This window comes from Leuciscus leuciscus (genome assembly GCF_965113295.1).
Source record: "Leuciscus leuciscus genome assembly, chromosome: 9".
NCBI classification, from domain to species: Eukaryota; Metazoa; Chordata; class Actinopteri; order Cypriniformes; family Leuciscidae; genus Leuciscus; species Leuciscus leuciscus.
In genome coordinates this window covers 32,357,967-32,378,078 of record NC_138733.1, presented here as the reverse complement: position 1 = coordinate 32,378,078, position 20,112 = coordinate 32,357,967, and the positions used below count along the sequence as shown (strand labels likewise).

At 38.5% G+C, this 20,112-nt stretch overlaps 1 protein-coding gene across 1 annotated transcript in view; it reads left to right on the top strand.

Moving 5' to 3' along the window:
* Window positions 1-19,625, top strand: part of LOC309506930 (LHFPL tetraspan subfamily member 6 protein) — a 76,683-nt gene extending 57,058 nt beyond the window's left edge. The window contains exons 3-4 of the mRNA XM_082180973.1: window positions 9,663-9,761; window positions 19,096-19,625. Coding sequence (XP_082037099.1) covers window positions 9,663-9,761; window positions 19,096-19,214 — 218 coding nt within the window. The 3' untranslated portion in view covers window positions 19,215-19,625. The remainder of the gene's footprint in view (window positions 1-9,662; window positions 9,762-19,095) is intronic.
* Window positions 19,626-20,112: the final 487 nt, after the last annotated feature.

Genomic DNA, 20,112 nt, shown 5'->3' with positions numbered 1-20,112 from the left:
TTCTCCATTCGGCCATTCTGTTCTCCTTCCATCAGTCTTCATCCCCTGTGAAAGTGTCTGAGGGAGAGGCAGGTCCCGTCCTGACGGTTCATTCACCTCGACAGTCGCCTCGATGCCCTCATCTCTCGGTGGGCCGTTTTTCACAGCACTCCTCGTTCATTCAAAGCCTCTGACAGCAGCCCTTTAAAAGCGGCTTCGACGTGACCTATTCACGGCTCCCATTCTGCTCGCTCCCTAAAACTCAACTGGGCTTATTTCTTTTCGCCCTGCCCTCTCCTTTCTGCCCTTTTGAATGCTAAACATGAATGGTATTGTGTGGGCCAGAGAGCAGGGGCGCAGAATTCCTGAGGCGCCATTGAAGAGGACTAGGAAAGGATGACAAAAGGTACAAGTGATCCCGAGACAGAGCACTGGCAGACAGATGAAAGAAAAAGCCTTGTTCTCACTCCAAAGACGATTTCAGCAGAGAACGTAAACCTCTGATGACTGGATTAAGAACTCACCTTTCCACCGTTATTATGTGGATAAACATAGGCCAACTTTTCATAAACCTGCATGATTTTTTTGCTGTACGGCGTGAAGGCAAACATTCAGTCACGTTGGCATCCCAGCAACATTTAGAAACGAGTGCTTAGGTTTCGTTTCATAAATATAGATTATGGAATTATTTGTCTAAAAGAGTCTCTGAACAAAATGTGACCCAGTCATGCATGTAACCACTGCAGGCCTTTAAAAAACCATCAGCCAGCCAAGGCATTTGTGAGTGAAAGTTACTGTGTGTGAATGTGGAAAATTATTTGTGCTCAGTGATGGAAATGACACACAATTTAAATGCATGAACTCATAAAATACCATGAGAATAAAAACTCCCTAATGCATTTATGGGCAAATGATGTCTCACGCTGCATTCGGCTGCTTTTCGTTGCTTTCCATCCGAGAACTTTCTGTGCCAACTGGGTGTGGGCTGTACTAGTTAAAAGTGAATTCTTCACTTTAGATTTATATTAAAGTCATTATTGGAACTATGAAATAACACCTATGGTAATATTGGACTTTTACTATAGTGAGCAAAGCGTGAAACAAATGATAATAAAAATATATATATTTTATTTTAGATATAATATTATTACATTGTGGTCATTATGATTCAAAATCATCATCCTTGGCTTTTGTCAACCACCCTCATCCTCCATTGCTTTTAAAAAATAAAAGTATTGGAGTTCCCATTTATGCTGGACACAGTTTTGATCCCAATATACACTTTTCCAAGTCTATTTATTTAAGGTTGTGTAATTTACCTCAAGTCTAGTCTAATTTAGGTCTATTTTAAGTCATGACTAATTTAAGTCAAGTCATGTCTAATTTAGGTCTATTTTAAGTCATGTCTAATTAGTCAATGACTAATTTGAGTCAAGTCTATTTAAGAGCATGTCTATTTTAAGTCAAGACTAATTTTGGTCAAGTCTATTTTAAGTAGTGTCTAGTTTAAGTCATGTTGATTTTAAGTCAAGTCAAGTGTAATTTAAGTTAAGTCTATTTTAAGTCATGTCTCATTTAAGTTAAGTCTATTTTAAATCATACCCAATTTAAGTCGTCATATCTATTTTTAAGTCATGTCTAATTTAAGTCGTCATTTCTATTTTAAAACCAGTCGCGTCTAACTTAAGTCAAGTCTATTTTTAATCCAGTCAAGTCTATTTTTAACCCAGTCAAGTCTAATTCAAGTCAAGTCTAATTTAAGTCAAGTCTATTGTAACTCTAGTCAAGTCTAATTAAAGTCAAATCTATTTCAAGTCTAATTTTCAATGTAGCCTTTAACGGCATGTTTGTTGCGACTGTATTATGTTTACTATATATAAATGCACGGTTAATCAAGATTATAAGTTATTACGGTAATTAAGTTAAATCAATCAAAAATTTCCACCAACTGACAGATTTCCACAAGTATGCCGCTCAACCAATGGCAACTAGTCTACTAGGGTGAGTGCTTTTCACATTTCCTCTTAAAACCTTAAACCCCGCTGTTTGGTATTATGATCACGTGATTTAATATTTAATTACTTGTAGGCATGTAAGGGGCAGGGTGGCTTGCTTTCAGGCCAGACTGAATGAATGGCACTTAGAGAGATAATCACAGAGCGTGCACACGCATTAACTGCAGGCTCATTATGACCCACTCAGAGGCGGATATTGAATGCTTCTTTAATGGACAACACTAATGGCAGCCTGTAATGGACTGGTTTTACACTCTCAGCGATCGATGTCTTCTCATATGCAGGCGTCTGATCTTAATAGAAGGTGAGAGATTGTCATAGATTTGGGATGGATAGTGAGGGATTGTTTGTCTTGACCCTTGACACATGGGTGGACGCCTATTGCAGAAGTCTTTTTCATATCATCTCAGCCACATCCACCTGTTTGTCAACAATCCCAATCTACTGGTTGCCATGCCAGCTTGTTTCACTGATACATGCCGATATTGGCTGGCCAACATCTCGCTATAAGGCTGTGTGTCCACCAAAGCGTCTTTAGCCAGCGCTACTACTGTTACTAATACGGTAATACCTGATTTCACAGATAGCTTGTTTCTGAATATAAAAATGTCGATACAATGTAAAGTATTTGCTCTGGCTCTTGTTTTAAATGATGTGTGCCAAATTTCACAACTTTCTCGCAAGCGGTTCTATGGGCTGCCATAGACTCCCATAGCAGAAGAAGAAGAGGAAACGGAAGAATAATAATAAGAACGCCAACGATTTTAATAGGTGCCTACGCACTTTCATTGCTTGGCCCCTAAATATAGCTGCAAGCAGCAATTATCGGGGCCAATCACAAAGAAGACAATACGACATGCCGACATGCCAACATGCCAGGGAGTGTCAGACCAACAAGGTTTTTTGGCAAATGGCTGAAGAATCATAACAAATCAGAGATAAAGCCTGAATAGACATTTTTGGCATCATACCTCAACTTTGCTGCTGCCGTATATGAAAACGGTTTCGTGCATCAACACGAAATCCATAACTTTTAGTCGACACGGTCTAGAGATGATACGATTCGACTTTGGTGAAAATCGGACAAACGGTCTAGGAGGAGTTAGAAAAGGTAGGTATTGAATGAAAATAAAGATGGCGGACAGGAAGTTTGGCTGACTATGGCAAAATTGGTATCTATGTTTTTGGCATAACCCAAGGAATCTGTTAAGACCAGTGACATTATAATAGGCACATTTACTCAAAAGTTATCTGCATTTTTGGAAATTGCAATTCTGCTTCTGTAATGCAATATAATAAAACTAAAAAGACATTCTGTCACGGTAGGAAGCCAGACATGAAGAGATTGTTCATTGGTACAAGTGCACAATAAAGTGTAACAAGTGTTTTACACCTCCACACCTGCAATCAGCAACATCATTCCCTGAAACAGAGCTGTAGATTTCCATAAAGTAACTAATTTTCATTCCCATGCATCTAAAAACCAAAGCACCTCTTGTTGCATGTCAAAACCTCTCTGAAATTGATGGAATTCATTACAGCACATTTACGCTGGTTTAGAACGCACCGCTTTTTCACCTCAAACAAGTAATTGCAGGCACATCTGGGACACTGACGTGAGTTGAATCATCAATGCACTCGCAGGGCTTTCGTTTGCGCCTGTCATTGAAGTCGAAAAACAGACGTAAAGAGGTCACAAAGTTTGATGAAACAGAAAGACAAGACACATCATAGCCCAGTTTTTTTCGAGAGCAACTTCGGAGGCCCGTGAACACTTCTGATTGCTGGCGCTCAGATTCTCCTCCTCCTCCCTGTGGTTTCTTGGCACATCAATAAAGTTGCTGTTTCCATTCTTGGTAATCTCCACCCACCCTCTGTCCCTCCTCTACCCATCTCAGTCTTTCAATAACCCACGTATAGGAAGTGTGGAGGATAGGATTAAACTTGTGGAAGAAAAAAAAACACTTAATGAAATCCAATCAAATGAAGATGAAAAATGACAGACTGCATGTGGTCGGCGCTACTTTTAACACATGCCTTGAGGGGAGACTGTTTCTATAGTTATTTTAATTTAGATCAAGTGTCCTGCTGGTTGCTTAACAGGTGACTTGAAACTGATTGGAATCAAGAGTTCATCATCTAGGATTCAGACCAATACCAATAATAATACCAGACCAATAGACATTCATAGACTGAAGTCTTGCCTGAGACCATCCGAGATCTGAGATCCAGAGGTTTATAGACCAAAGCCTCGAGATCAAGACTCCAAACTCAGCCCGTCTTAGCCAATATACACAATAAAGCGACAAACCATAAGTGATTTCGTCCATAAAATTCTTTCATTTTAGTTAGAAAAGTGACAGGGGATTTCTGAACGGGCCTGTTTCTAAGGTGTCATGCTGGGTAGCCTCGTCATCCTTGACGTTTCATTGGTCCATGTTCTGATTGGCTGTGATAGTGTTGCATTTTCACTTTCATTGTGGACAGAATTTACATTGTATTGCATCTTGTCATGTTTTAAACAAAAGTGTTTTTAAAAGCAGCCACCTGCTATGTTTTCATTAAAGGAATAATTAACTTAAAAATGAAAATTCTGTCATCATTTACTCAAATTTAAGTCGTGTCAAACCTGTACAAGTTTCATTCTTCTGCTGAACACAAAGGAAAATATTTTGAAGAATGTCGGTAACCAGACAGTTGATGGTCCCCATTGATTTCCATAGTAAAAAAAAATAAAAAAAATACTATGGAAGTCAATGGGGTCCATCAACTGTTTGGTTTCCGATATTCTTCAAAATATCTTCTTTTGTGTTCAGACGAAGAATGAAATTCATTGCATCTGGAAAAACACAAGTCGACACCATTATGACTAAAAGTTTGCTAAGAAGTATTTCCAACTAAAGCAAGGTGGTATTTGATTCTGATAAGTATATCCATAGTAGACTGGTGGGAGTGGCCTTGTACGGCAACATGCCCAGTGCATTATGGGTATTGAAGTTTTCCTACCTGTTTGGCAAAAGGGAAGACAACAGCCTTTTTTCTCAGTTTTCTCTTGTCAGGTAGGACAGATTTTTTTGAAATCCCATTTTGCCAGTGGTTAAGTATACCCCTTTAAGTTCATGCACATTCTTATGCAATGGACGTCAGTTACCAGATACAAAATAAACCTGCTGTTTTAGTTAGACTTATTCTTTTCTTGTGGTTTCCCACCTTAGATCTTGAGATGATTATCCACGTTGCCTCACCTCCAGCTCCCGTGGAGAGTTCGCACAGGAACACCATCATTATTTGTCACACATTCTCGTTTGAATCAATAAGTAATATGCATCATTAACATTTTTTGCAATGGAAGACAATTCCTGACTGATTGCATGACTGAAGTGCACGAACAAAGGGAAGAAAATGAAAAGATAAAAGACAGGAGCAAAACTTTGATCAACAGGCAATTAAACCTTTTCTCCGTTTCTCCTTGTCATCCTGCAACAGCTGAGGAATAGAATGAGAAGAACAGTCTTTTGTTGTTCTGCACTTCCTGTTTTCCTTTACCTTCTGTTTCATAAAACTGATTTATTAAAAAAATTTCCCAAGTGAATAAACAGAATAAATCTGAACATAATAATTCAATTTTTTTCTCTCACTTTTTAACCTCAAATACGTTTTATGCTGCTAATAAATAAAAATAAAATGAAGGATGGATAACAGAGACACCATTTTATGACTATGCTAATTAGCTGTATTAGTGTTATATATGTCTCTCAGTGCTAAAATGAGGACAAAACCCACTTTATGATTAATGAAGACCTAAAAAAAAAATCATTCCTTTAGCATTCCTTTAGCATCCAAGCATTCCTTTAATTTTTTAGGACGGTGGAGGCTGTACCCCTTTTGTTTTTACTTTTGAGTGCTGCGGGGCATTTCAAGCTGATTACACGCCTCTTTATCTCTTGACATTACTGACGACTTGAAAGAGAATTTATGATTTTGTTTAATATTCAGCAGGAATACATTAGCGTCACAACATGGGCTGCTGGCAAACACATTTGTGCCTCTGCTGCAGCGAAGATTATATAAATGCAAACTTTTAAAATAGCTGCGCTAAAAGTTTTAGTGGCACTAAACGTAAAATCTACAAGCTTGACTTTCTTTTGGATGATTTTGCATGATGAACGCTTATTAAAGGAGATAGATTTTTTCATGCACTGAAATTTAAGTCAAACTCATGCTATAGGCTGTTGTTGGTGGTTACTAATGTGGACTGAGCGGTTATGTGGCATGTACTGTACACAAGCCCAAGTATCAGTGTTATTGGGGACAGGGTTACAGTTACATATTTGGCAGAAAATTGTTATCCTAAAAAAAATTAAATTCCATTCAAGGTATACATTTTATTAGTTCCTGCATTCCCTGGAATCAAACCTATGTTCGCTACTAGTTAGTTTGCAGTTTGGTTGCATAATTTGTTCTTAAATTTACTGTGAAATCAAAGGCACTTCTTATTTTTTAATGGAATATTGCAGTATTTATTATAAATTATTTATCTGTGCACATCATTAGTTTCTTTCACATCATTACATTCTTTAATCAAAATAACTTCCCCTCTCTCTTCTCTCATCTTTTCTCTTCTCTGATGATGTGTTTACCGGCGCGAGGGCGGGGCAACCTGTCACTCACATGAGATCCACCAATTGCAAACCACAACCATCCAATCAGTTCTCAACGCCCTACATTTGTTCATGTTCGAGAAGCCATTTGATTGTGACAGTGTATATTAATATAAATATTATAATAATATGAAGCAACTGTATCTGTTTGACACAGAAGAGCAGTCATAATGTGAACAGGTGTAAATATCAAAAAATATTGTTAAAAATAAAATAAAAATAAAAATAAAGCATTAAAAAAACCTTCAGCGAGTCCAAGTCAACACTTCTCATTTTCATTTAGTTTAACTGGTACTAAAATGACTAATAACTCAAAATAAAATTAAAAGTAAAATTAATAAAAACTATACAGACATATAAAATAAAATAAACATTCCTATAAAATATGAAAAATGTAAACTATAATAGTATGTCAATTATACTAAAATAACACTGGCTTTTGATCCCTATATTTTGTATTGACGTTTTTATCATTATTCTCAAGTTGCGTGATTTGATGTATCATTCATCAAAAGTATAAGCGATATATTTTAGTTTAGCTATAAAAAATATTGTGCATCAGAAGGTCTACTACATCTACAAAGGCACTGCGAGCCATATAAAACTGCTTTGAGATTAAATCAAGAGTATGAGAGGCTGTCATCTTTATCTTGCAACTGTACAGTTATGCATTTTTGAGGGTGTGAAATAGTTTCATTTAGAGCCTGCCTTTAAAAAAACACGGGAATTAATGAGACATTAATAATTTGCACCTCCAAATGGCAAAACACATTGTGATGATATCTTAATATATATTCCGTTGGGCTTTTATGATTTCCTCTCTCAAGTCCTGATTAATATCTCAACGTCTGTACACATATTAGAAATGAGCAGCACAGAGAATTTGATTATCGGTGTGCTTGTGTTTGTGTGTGTGTGTGTAAGGACATCTCTCACCTCGCTCAAACTGTGTATAACAGCGTATAGATGCATGTCTTTTATCTCAGCCCACCGCAGTAAGTGTGTGCGGTGTGACGGGGGTTAATCATCGCGCCTCAGAGTGCTCTCTCTCTCTCTCTCTCTCTCTCCCTCTCTCTGCTGCCCCACTAAAACTGATAGGCATGTGAGGGGCGAATTGAAAAGGATTAAGCTAATGTGATAGAAAAGCCCCTTAGCAGAAGACCTGTGGGCCGGTATCTATCCAGAGACAGAGCTCAGGGAGACTCTGTGTCAAGACCCCGGCTCATGAAATTTCAGAGAAGTGGCACTATCTTCCTGTGGCACTGGGGACCAGGCCTCGGCCCGCTAGTTTCAGCAGGGGGTCAACTGATCCCAGTCCATTTTTGGTGTGATACTTATAGAATGATTTATTTATTTATTTTGTCACTAAAGGCTGGAATACACTACACATATTTTAAAATCTGAACAGATTTTAAAACACCAGGCATCATACACTTGCCGACTTTGTAAATGATTGCAGAGAAAAACTGGGTATCATACACTAAACACTATCAGATTTTCAAATCGTTCTGAACATAACAAAGGTCAAATATTGAGGCTAATTTGTTACATGTGTTCTGTTCATTTACTTTTGTTCTTTTATTGTATTGGTATATTGTATTTTTTTTTATTGCAAAACTAGTAGATGGAGGACAGTTTTAGTAGCGATGCATCAGTGTTAGTGTAACGGATCACAAGTAATGTGAGTAATGTAATCAGATTACTTTTTAAGTAACTAGTAATGTAATGCATTACTTTTAAACTTACAACAAAAAATCTGAGTTACTTTTTTCCAATAAGTAACACAACCCAGCATGCACTTTTGCGTTTAAAAGACATATAATAGCCGTCCAAACACAGCCAAGACGTCTATTGGCTAAAACAAAGCAGAATTTGGGCTGTCAGTGAAAATTTAAGCTAATTAATTAAAACATCAATATGAATCTAAACCATCATCCAAGAATAGACTAGTTGCTTTTCTAGGGGATTAACTCAAAACTGTAACACATTACTTTAAAAAAAAGTAACTTTCCCCAACACTGCGACGCTTCATTCACTATCGGCTCAAATTATCAAACTTGTTTTGATATCCTCCGAATGATTTGAATCATAGTCTGAAGCTGAAAAATTGGTGTCTGTGCCCAATCGCCCATCATACATTATGGGATTTTCTGTAAAATCTCTTTCCGCAAAAAAATCTGCAAACTGCAGATTGGCGCAGATTTTCTGCAATTAATGTCAACTCGTCTAGACTGCAAATTGGATCAAATATCGGTGCAAAAATCATTGATGTTACTAACCTCATTTTTGGTTTAAAGGCAGTTTCTGTCTTATTATTGTAACATGTTCACTAGTTTTTGGGTTTGTTTTGGACTTTTATTTTAAAGTGTATTTTCTGTTTCCATTGTTTCCTGTGTTCACTTCTTGTTTTTAGTTCCCGTGTTCCCATACCCTCATTTGTTACTTTAGCGATTCATTTCTATCACCTGTGCCTTGTCAAACCCCTTGTTACCCAGACTATATAAACCCTTGTGTTTCAGTCTTTGTCTTTACATGCTTTGGTAAAGTTGTAGCGTGGCCGGTCCCCGTTGAATGTGTTCTAGTTTGGAATATTGTCTTCCCAGTTTGGATTTTCTTTGTTTGTTTGGATCCATCATTAAATTGCTGCAAATACATCATTCTCTTCCCTTCTGCACCATATTATAATATTTATTATAATATTTGATGACAATTTACAATAAGGTCCCATTAGTAAACATTGGTTAACTGCTTGTTTAGGTGTTCAAGGTAGTTCTAGGTGGCTGCTTACTTTCTGTCTTATCATTTAGAAAATGAATAGCACAGGTCACTTGATTTGAGGTGTCATTCATGTCTGGAGCACAAACTGTGTGGTTAAAGTTTAAAACTTTGAAAAACCTAAGCAAATCTTATGCTTAGCAAACACCACTAATGATTGTGTGCATGCGTATAGTCTGTTATACATGCCATGAGTAATGTCATTCATGTCTTGTTGTGTCTGTTTCTGCAGGTCTGCTCATCGGGTCAGGCTGTGCTCTGTATCCTCTCGGGTGGGACAGTGAGGAGGTCCGACAGACGTGTAACAACAGCTCAAATCAGTTTCAACTTGGTACGTCCTCATGTCACCTTCACTCTGAACTTTATATACATCTTCAAACATCTACATTATTTACACACAGTGATAGCATTGAACTATTAATGCACTTTGTCCAATTCTCTTATTAGTTATAAATGAAATTGACCTTGCTTTAAAAGATCCTTTGTAAAAAAGAGGTACACTTTAGCATACTATTAAAAAGTACTTATATATGGTAAAGTGTGTAAATAAGTGCCGACTAAATGTAATGTTGTTAACTGCATTTGCAATAAAATATAAATGTATTATACATTTATATTAATTGCAATTAGCTGAACTTTAGAGTTCTTTTTTTCTTTAAAGGTCCCATGACATGCTACTTTTTGTAGGCTTTAATATAGGCCTTAGTGGTCCCTAGTACTGTATCTGAAATCTCTTTCCAAAAATTCAGCCTCGGTGCAGAATTATAGCCACTACAAGCCAGTCCCAGAATGAGCTTCCTTCAGACAGGCCGTTTCGGTGTCTGTAGCTTTAAATACTAATGAGGAGGAGAAAGGCGGCGCAAGGTGGAGGGTGGGTGTGGCCTTGACCATCTGGTAACGTGGCGTGCATGTTTAGTTTACATTGGATATATTGCAATGGCACGAAGACACGCAGTCTTTCAAGCATTTCAGTTTGACCCAGAATCTGATCCAGATGGAGAAGCAACGGATGAAGAAGTTGCAACTCAGCGGCTCCAGCTGGACGTTTCCGAATGGTTAGTTTAAAATATTATGTCTGGATACGGTACTTTATTCGGATGGTTTACAATTATTATCATGTAGCTAACGCGAACCTACTGTTGCCTTTTCATGAGAGATCTGTAACGTCTGTATTTATCTTATTACAATTACATCAAGCTCTGCGATCTTGAAATGCGGATATCGCGCGCGCCATATAACCAACAGGAAAACGGTTATCCAAATAACAAAGACGTGTACAACACTCGCGTTACAGTGTGTGTATTCACACACATAAACTGCATAGCTGCATAGCTAATGTTACAGCCACATTCTACGTGTAAAATCTAGGTAACCATAAACAGTAAAGCAACACACTTATATATCATTAGTTGACTTACTTGTCCGAGGTGTGTAGCGGAGCCAAAGAGAGTGATCCAGACTTTAGTTTCAGACGTTCAGCAAGCCCAGCTCTGTATTGACCCTTCGGTGTTCATTTGTACATCCAATTATTGAGCAATTGTTATGCTTCGCTCGCTCAAAAGCCATGATATCTCTCGTGGACAAACTAAAATCACGCGCGCGTTCCTACTTCCTAGCGCATTTTCTCATGGGCGGAAAATATTCTCTGGGCGGGCAAAGCAGAGACAGGGGAGGTAACATTTCCTCCTTATGATGTCATAAGGAGGAGATTCAAGATCAGCGCGTATGAGCCTCCATTTTCTCAAAGGCAGAGAAAGATAGCAAAAGCTCGATTTACACCGATTGAAATTTTTAGAAACTTGGGGACCATATACAGGCTAGGGGAACTCATATTAATGTTAAAAAACCTCAGAAAGTGAAAATTTCATGTCATGGGACCTTTAATTACTTCTATTGTCTTTGAAACATGGTTAATGTGTACTTTAAATTATTAATCAAGTACTTTGCATGTGCTTTAGTATGTTCAACACATTAAAATAAGTGTATTTTAAAGTAAAACTTTTAATTTGAAATGATTACAAAGTGCACTTATTAAAAATGTACTTAAGAGTGTTAAGGAACAGCCACGGAAGTGTGCTCTCTTAAAGTACGCTTAAGTGGCCTTTTATTTAATTAATATTATATTATCTGTATAATTTTTTATACTTAAAATAAAAATAAAATTTTACTAAAATAATAATACATTTGAAGTACACTACAAGTGCACATTAAATACGATTAAGTGCAATTCTTTTTCACAAGGTATAGTTCACTCATAAATTTGCTGCCTGTTTTATCATCCATCAGATTAAAATTGTGCATTCAATTGCTTTAAACAGTAACAGCACAGCTCTCTTCAACAAGCCACATAGTTTTGAGGCATCATTCACGTTCAAAGTATGCACCGATAGTTAGAGCAATTCTTGCCTTAAAGGACAAGTTCGGTATTTTACACTTAAAGCCCTGTTTACAGATCGTATCTGATGAAATAGAACGGTTAAGATTAAAATTTGGACACATGCTCCTGTCCCGAGAATTTTTGGTTTATTTCGCTTTTGTGGACCTATTTTGCCAAACGCGTCACACCCGTGATTCTTCCGTTGAGAGCTTGAATAATAGACACTCCAGCCCAGTTGGTGGCGATAATGCACCTTTGCCAATTGCAAGCAAACCACGGGCATTTCATTGAATACACAGAAGAAGCAGAAGAAGAAGCGGCGGAGTAATATCGTAAAGGTGCTGCGGTCTCACAGCACGTCCTATTAAGTCAATGGAGTTGGACAAAAACTACGATAAAACCTGTTGGAATGCATCTTTTTCAGCGATTTTTGATGGAACATATCAGTGAACACCCCCTGACCACTCGGTGAGTTTCACGTCTTTGTAAACGAAAGTTTAATGTGTTTTTAGGACGGAATCTTCCAGTGCATATAGACAACCATTGTGGGGGTGGTGGGGGGAAGCGAAATAAACCTAAAATTCTCGGGACAGCAGCATGTGTCCAAATTTTAATCTTAACCGTTCTATTTCATCAGATACGATCTGTAAACAGGGCTTCAAGTGTAAAATACCGAACTTGTCCTTTAACAAACAACACTAAATGTTGCAACAAACTATGAGTCACCATGAGACTGGCAACATGAAAAGGATAGAATGCAAATGACCGTTGATTCAAGTACTCAGAATTGTAGAGAGAGCTTGTTTAGCATTCAGCGGCCAAACTATAATACAAATGACAGACTGTGTCTGCATTAGGAAAATCCCAGACCTCGGCTGTATGTCAGAAGGTATATTTTTCATTATAAAAATACAATATCGAGTTGCTATTGCAACAGCTATTTAGAGTGAAAAGGGCTGCATGATTTCAAAGTAAGAAGCTGCATTATAGTGTAACATCTGGCTCAAGCGAATTGGGAGGAATTGAGAATATTTCTTTCCTGAGGTTGTCTGCTCTCACTCTGGGGAGTTTTACTATTTTAAAGGCAGCACATGATTTGAAAGCAAAGGGCAAATGCGTCAAAGTTGTTTGAAATATTTGCTGCATTGGGGGAACAAACAAATGTGGCCCAGAAGTTTTGTATGTCTCCCTATGAGTGTTGCTTTAAATGAGACATCAAGAGGTTTTGGTCCTTTGATGTACCTGTAGGGAGCCTCAGGGTCTTGCTTTCTGTCTTTCTTTCTTTTAAGTTATAGAATCTGGTCGTTTCTGTTCATTTTGTCATTTGAATTGCCAGCTGATCCACTAAGCAGCCGTAGTCTGTTTTATTCCCATCGGTCTGATGCTATGTTTAGCGTGAATGCCCTTGAACTTATATAAATGCAAATAACTGCATGGCACTCTCCAATTTTATGTAATTAATCATCATTATGATTCCACTGTTTTTCTGCCTTTAATTAGCAGCTTCATTTGTACTAATAAAATATTCAACACTTCACTGATTTTAGAAGCTATGTTCATTTGACTTTGGCATGAATGCTAAAAACTTAATATTTTGGTCCTGGATGTACATTTTTGTACTAGACTAAAAGTAAAACTAAAACCATAAAAAATTAAAAAACAAAACATTTTCATTACTTGAAATAAAATATTTTAAAAAAGTGTTCCAGTATTTATTTCAGTTAGTTGCCAAGGCAACATTTCTCATATCCTTTAGATTAAGTTGTTAAAGTACTAACATAAACTAAATTAAAACTAAAAACTAAAATGTCTTAGCCACTAATTGTATGGTATGTAGGTATGTACCTATGTATGGCCACTAGGTATGTAACCCAGTTCCCTGAGAAGGGGAACAAGACACTGTGTCTTGTATTGATGCTATGGGGTACAAAATCACAAGACCAGAGTCAATTGGAAAAAGTCAATTATCATTGAATGATACAGATGTACAGATAGCAGTCCATGACGTCACCCGCGTAGCGCTCTTGAGTATAAAAGTGCACCTGAGTTACACATCATCAACTTTTATCTGAGAGAAACGGTTTCAAAACGGTTTCTATTTAAGTTTATTGCGGCTGGAGCATCAACAAAAAGTATGGCAATGGTAATCTCAGGTATTGTTTATGTGCTTTATTTAATGTTAAAGGGATACTCCACTTTTTTTGGAAATAGGCTCATTTTACAACTCCCCCAGAGTTAAACAGTTGAGTTTTACCGTTTTCGAATCCATTCAGCCGATCTCTGGGTCTGGCGGTACCACTTTTAGCATAGCTTAGCATAGATCATTGAATCGGACAGGACCATTAGCATCTCTCTCAAAAAAATTACCAAAGAGTTTCAATATTTTTCCTATTTAAAACTTGACTCTTCTGTAGTTACATCATGTACTAAGACCGACGGAAAATAAAAAGTTGCGAAGAAAAGAAATGAAAAGATTTTTTTAGGCTGATATGGCTAGGAATCTCATAAACTCTCATTCCTGCGTAATAATCAAGAAACTTTGCTGCCGTACCATGGGTGCAGCAGGCGTAATGATATGACGCAGCGTCTGAAAATAGGTCTAATAGGTTAGACAAACTTAGTCCCGGTCACGTTGGAAGTTACCGAGCTGGGGACTATTTTCAGGCGCTGCATCAAATCATTACGCCTGCTGCACCCATGGTACGGCAGCAACGTTTCTTGATTATTACGCAGGAATGAGAGTATAGTTCCTAGCCATATCAGCCTAAAAAAATCGCAACTTTTCATTTTCCGTCGGTCTTAGTACACGATGTAACTACAGAAGAGTCAAGTTTTAAATAAGAAAAATATCGAAACTCTTTGGTCATTTTTTTGAGAGAGATGCTAATGGTCCTGTCCGATTCAATGATCTATGCTAAGCTATGCTAAAAGTGGTACCGCCAGACCCGGAGATAGGCTGAATGGATTCAAAAATGGTAAAACTCAACTGTTTAACTCTGGGGGAGTTGTAAAATGAGCCTATTTCCAAAAAAAGTGGAGTATCCCTTTAAAAGCATGTAATGCGACTTTGTATATCGTTTAGTGCTCCCAGCTTTGTAGCCGTACGAAAAGCAACAAAGGATAATTCAGATCTCAGACCTCAGATCTTGAAAAGAACGTTCAAACTGTGAACAAACAAGTGTATTCTATGACAAAGATTGTTTCAGAACTGCCTGTTCTGATTATCTGTGGTTTTTGATTGATTTTGTCACCTCTCGTAGTCGCGTCACATTGTCGCTGGAATCTTATTGCATCACATCTGGTTAGGACACGGTGTAAGACGTTTTCTTTCAAAGTGGAACTTCGCTGCTGCTTCTGGTATTGGCACTATGGGGAACCAACACCCACTATGCCATGCTGAGGGAATGCCTGCCTCACTAGACTGTGAATATGCACAAACATAGAGGGCATAGCATAAATTGGCTTTATAGACTACCCAGCCAGAGACACAAGCCTGTCAACCCCATGGGCGCATCCCATGTGACTCATATAGTGGCACTACTCCCTAAGCCAACATATTAGGAAAGATCCCCACTAGGAAAGCTACTATTCTCAACAGCAAGGGAAATCCTGGCTGTTACACTTTCCTCTCTCCCTTGCAGGACAGGCCTCAGCCCTATATGGCCCCAAGAGCAGAACAGAAGAGGAAATACTCAACATAGCCTCAGCTGTGTCAGGCATACCTGACCAGTATTTGAACTGGTCAGAAGTGTTGCAATATATAAACGCAACACTTCTGTTTTTGCCCCCATTTTTCATGAGCTGACCTAAAAAGATCTAAGACTTTTTCTATGTGCACAAAAGGCCTATTTCTCTAAAATATTATTCACAAATCTGTCTAAATCTGTGTTAGTGAGCACTTCTCCTTTGCCGAGATAATCCATCCACCTCACAGGTGTGGCATATCAAGATGCTGATTAGACAGCATGATTATTGCACAGGTGTGCCTTCGGCTGGCCACAATAAAAGGCCACTCTAAAATGTGCAGTTTTACTATCTGGATCTGGATTGTGTACAGATCCTTGCAACATGGGGTTGTGCATTATCATGCTGCAACATGAGGTGATGGTCGTGGATGAATGGCACAACAATGGGCCTTAGGATCTTGTCACGGTATCTCTGCATTCAAAATGCCATCAATAAAATGCACCTGTGTTCATTGTCCATAACATACGGCTGCCCATACCATAACCCCACCACCACCATGGGCCACTTGATCCACAACGTTGACATCAGCAAACTGCTCACCCACACAACGCCATACAAGCTGTCTACATCTACCCTGTACAGTGAAAACCGGGATTCATCCGTGAAGAGAACACCTTACCAAAGTGCCAGATGCCATAAAATGTGAGCATTTGCCCACTGAAGTCGGTTACGACGATGAACTGCAGTCAGGTCGAGACCCCGATGAGGACGACGAGCATGCAGAGCTTCCCTGAGACGGTTTCTGACAGTTTGTGCAGAAATTCTTTGGTATGTAAACCGATTGTTGCAGCAGCTGTCTGGGTGGCTGGTCTCAGACGATCTTTGAGATGAAGATGCTGGATGTGGGAGGTTTTGGGCTGGTGTGGTTACATGAGGTCTGCGGTTGGATGTACTGCCAAATTATCTGAAACGCCTTTGGAGACGGCTTATGGTAGAGAAATTAACATTCAATTCACTGGCAACAGCTCTGGTGGACCGTCCTACAGTCAGCATGAATTAATGTGTTTGGGATGCTCTGGATCGGCGTATACGACAGCGTGTTCCAGGTCCTGCCAATATACAGCAACTTCGCACAGCCATTGAAGAGGAGTGGACCAACATTCCACAGGCCACAATCAACAACCTTTCTTTTTTTTTTTTTTTTTTACAATACAGTAAAACTGCACATTTTAATAATCATGCTGTCTAATCAGCATCTTGATATGCCACACCTGTGAGGTGGATGGATTATCTCGGCAAAGGAGAAGTGCTCACTAACACAGATTTAGACAGATTTGAGAGAAATAGGCCTTTTGTGGACATAGAAAAAGTCTTAAATCTTTGAGTTCAGCACAGTAAAGGCACTTCTCCAGGACTCACTATAGTTAATGGTTAAACTATAGAACTACTGCTACAATGATAAGGGGGGACACCATTAGTTATCCACCTCTACTCATTGGTTTGTAACACTGATCATACCTATATAAGCACTCCACCAAAGGGGAGCATATATCCCTTCTTCCAGACCCAACAACAGTTGGGGAGGGAGGTAAGCGAAACAGAGGGACTTTTGTGAATTTCCTATTATAGTTCCATTCACTTAGCTCTACCCTATCCAATCAAGGCTGACGTGCTGCTTCCGCAGACATGGGGTCTGAACCGTGAGGTGCAAATACTTGACTTTCATACCACAAGAAAAAACTCAAGTGAGAGGGGAGCTCCCTCACCACGGCTCATCACAGTGAGCGCATTCAGTTACAGGGGAGGAGGCGGATTATTAATAAAACATGCCTCAACTCTCTCTGCATCTAATTCCTCAGAATAAGACATGTCACATTAAATCTGTCAGGTTGAAATCAGCCACAGAGCAGCATCCTCAAAAAAACAAAACAACCAAAAGTAGCACGATTCTTTCTGCCCGTTGGGCTGCAGCAGAGAAGAGATATACAGCTTTGCAAGAATCGCCGAAAATTCCGTGATGAGCCCAAATGAACACGGCCCCTTAAGTTAAGGAGAAGGTTGTGGGTGGCTTAAGTTTCCATGACACGCGGGACAACATCAGGACGGTTGGGTTTAGGAAAAGAAGAACGGGACGGTTGGGTTTAGGAAAAGAAGAACGGGACACGATCCCCGGTCTCCTGGGTGAAAGTCCTGTGTTGTTTGACCCATCCACCACCCCAACCTGGATTTTCGCCCCTGTCATACTACTCGCTACCGTAGTCGCTCTTAATGCTATGGAATCGTGCTGACCATCACGGAAAAAAAAACAGATAAACTTGTCCGTATACACGAATCAATAGATTAAATTACGTGACCGTTTCACAAACTGCTGTGAGACTGGGCTGGTCTGACAGGGTGGGGGGCGTGGCATCATGATGGTGGCTCTCCATCGTGATGTCGGTCAGCCATCGTCCATCGGCACAACCCTAATTCTTATCTCTCTAGAGAAAATCAAGCAATAACAGAGCCTTTACTGAGAATGCATCGACATGAGTTCCTCCAATATCTTCGAGAGCTGAACGTGCTCCATGCAAACACTAGATTATTATCTCTCTAGAGAGAATCAAGTGATAAGAGAGCCCCTTACTGAGAATTCATCGACATGAGTTCCTCCAACTCCCTCGAGAGCTGAACGCACTTCATGCAAACAAATGCGCTCCGTGCAAACATTAGATTTTTATCTCTCTAGAGAGAATCAAGTAATAACAGAGCCTTTACTGAGAATGCATCGACATGAGTTCTTCCAACATCTTCGAGAGCTGAACGCGCTCTGTGCAAATGCTAGATTTTTCTCTCTCTAGAGAGAATCAAGCAATAACAGAGCCTTACTGAGAATGCATCGACATGAGTTACTCCAACTTTCTCAAGCGCCGAACGCGCTCTGTGCAAATGCTAGATTTGTATCCCTTGGGAGAAAATCAAGCAAGAACAGAGCTTCTTACTGCAAATGCAACATAAAGAGCATGTCCAGCTTCCTCGAACGATCCAACCAGCTCTTATCTTACACGATCATACAAACAAGCGGCTCCTGAAGACAAAAAAGGCTAATGATGTGTAACTCAGGCGCCCTTTTATACTTACGAGCGCTCTATGTGTGACGTCATGGACTGCCGTTTGCAAATGATTATATAGACCTATAAAACAATCAAACAAATAAACTTACAAAAACACAAAATTTTATCAAAAATTTTAGCTACATTTTTAGCTACATTTAAAATAAAAAATAGAAAAATTTAATATAATTCAAAATATGGTCCAAGGAAGCAGGAGCAAATGTTTGTGTCTAGAGCAACTGGCTGAAAATTATATTATACTTAAAACTGTTAATGCTATAAGGTTTGAGAGACTTTAGGGATATTAACAATCTCTGAATCAGTGTGCCAAATTTTTCAACTTTGTACCATACTTTTCCATAAGCTACATTAAGTAAAGAAAAATCTTTGTCACATACCATTTCTTAATAAACATCATCCATCATCCATATGATCCCTTCATTCTTTGTCATTTGAAGCTTTCAGAAGTTCACTAATGCCCACACTCTTTGTCTCGGTCTTGTCTTCAGGCTCTTGTCAGATCGGCTGGGCATATTACTGCACCGGGGCGGGCGCCGCCTCCGCCATGTTGCTGTGCACTTGGCTCGCTTGTTTCGCAGGGAAGAAACAAAAGCAATATCCGTACTAGAAGAACCGACCTCAACTACAGCCTGAACCACAGTAGGATGGATGCCTTAGACTCAGTGGAGACGTGCTCTGCGGCCCAAGGCATTATGGCTTTCCTCAATTACTGCAACTCCGACTCATAAAGACTCATAATGCTCATATGGACATTTTTGTGATTGATATGAGCATGCGCTTTTCAAAGAGACGTGAATTTTGACAGTACTTCCTCTGCTTTCTAAAAAACTAGAGAGTGTTTAACAAAAAGGACCAATTATTGTTTTTTTTATTATCACTGTTATGAATTTCACAAGCGTGCTTGTTTCTTTTTTCTCTTTCTCTGGAATTGATATTGTAAAAGTAAGCTTTGGTTCAAGTGTAGAAAGATGGGTAACCATTTACTTGAAGTCTGTATATATAATGTATTAGTATGTATATATATATATATATATATATATTGTATGTGTGTATATATATATATATATATATATATATATATATACACACACACACACACACACACACACACACACACACACACACACACACACACATATATATATATATGTATATATATATATACACACACACACACACACACACACACACACACACACACACACACACACACACACACATATATATATGTATATATATATACACACACACACACACACACACACACACACACACACATATATATATGTATATGTGTATATATATATATATATATATATATATATATATATATATATATATGTATATATGTATGTATATGTATATATATGTATCAGAATAAAGTATTCTGTAGAGCCATGTTATAAAATGTATATATATTGTTTACGTAAATATATAAAATTGCAATGTGTGTTATAAGGAATAATGAGTTATAATGCTTTAAAAATACCTTCATACATACATTA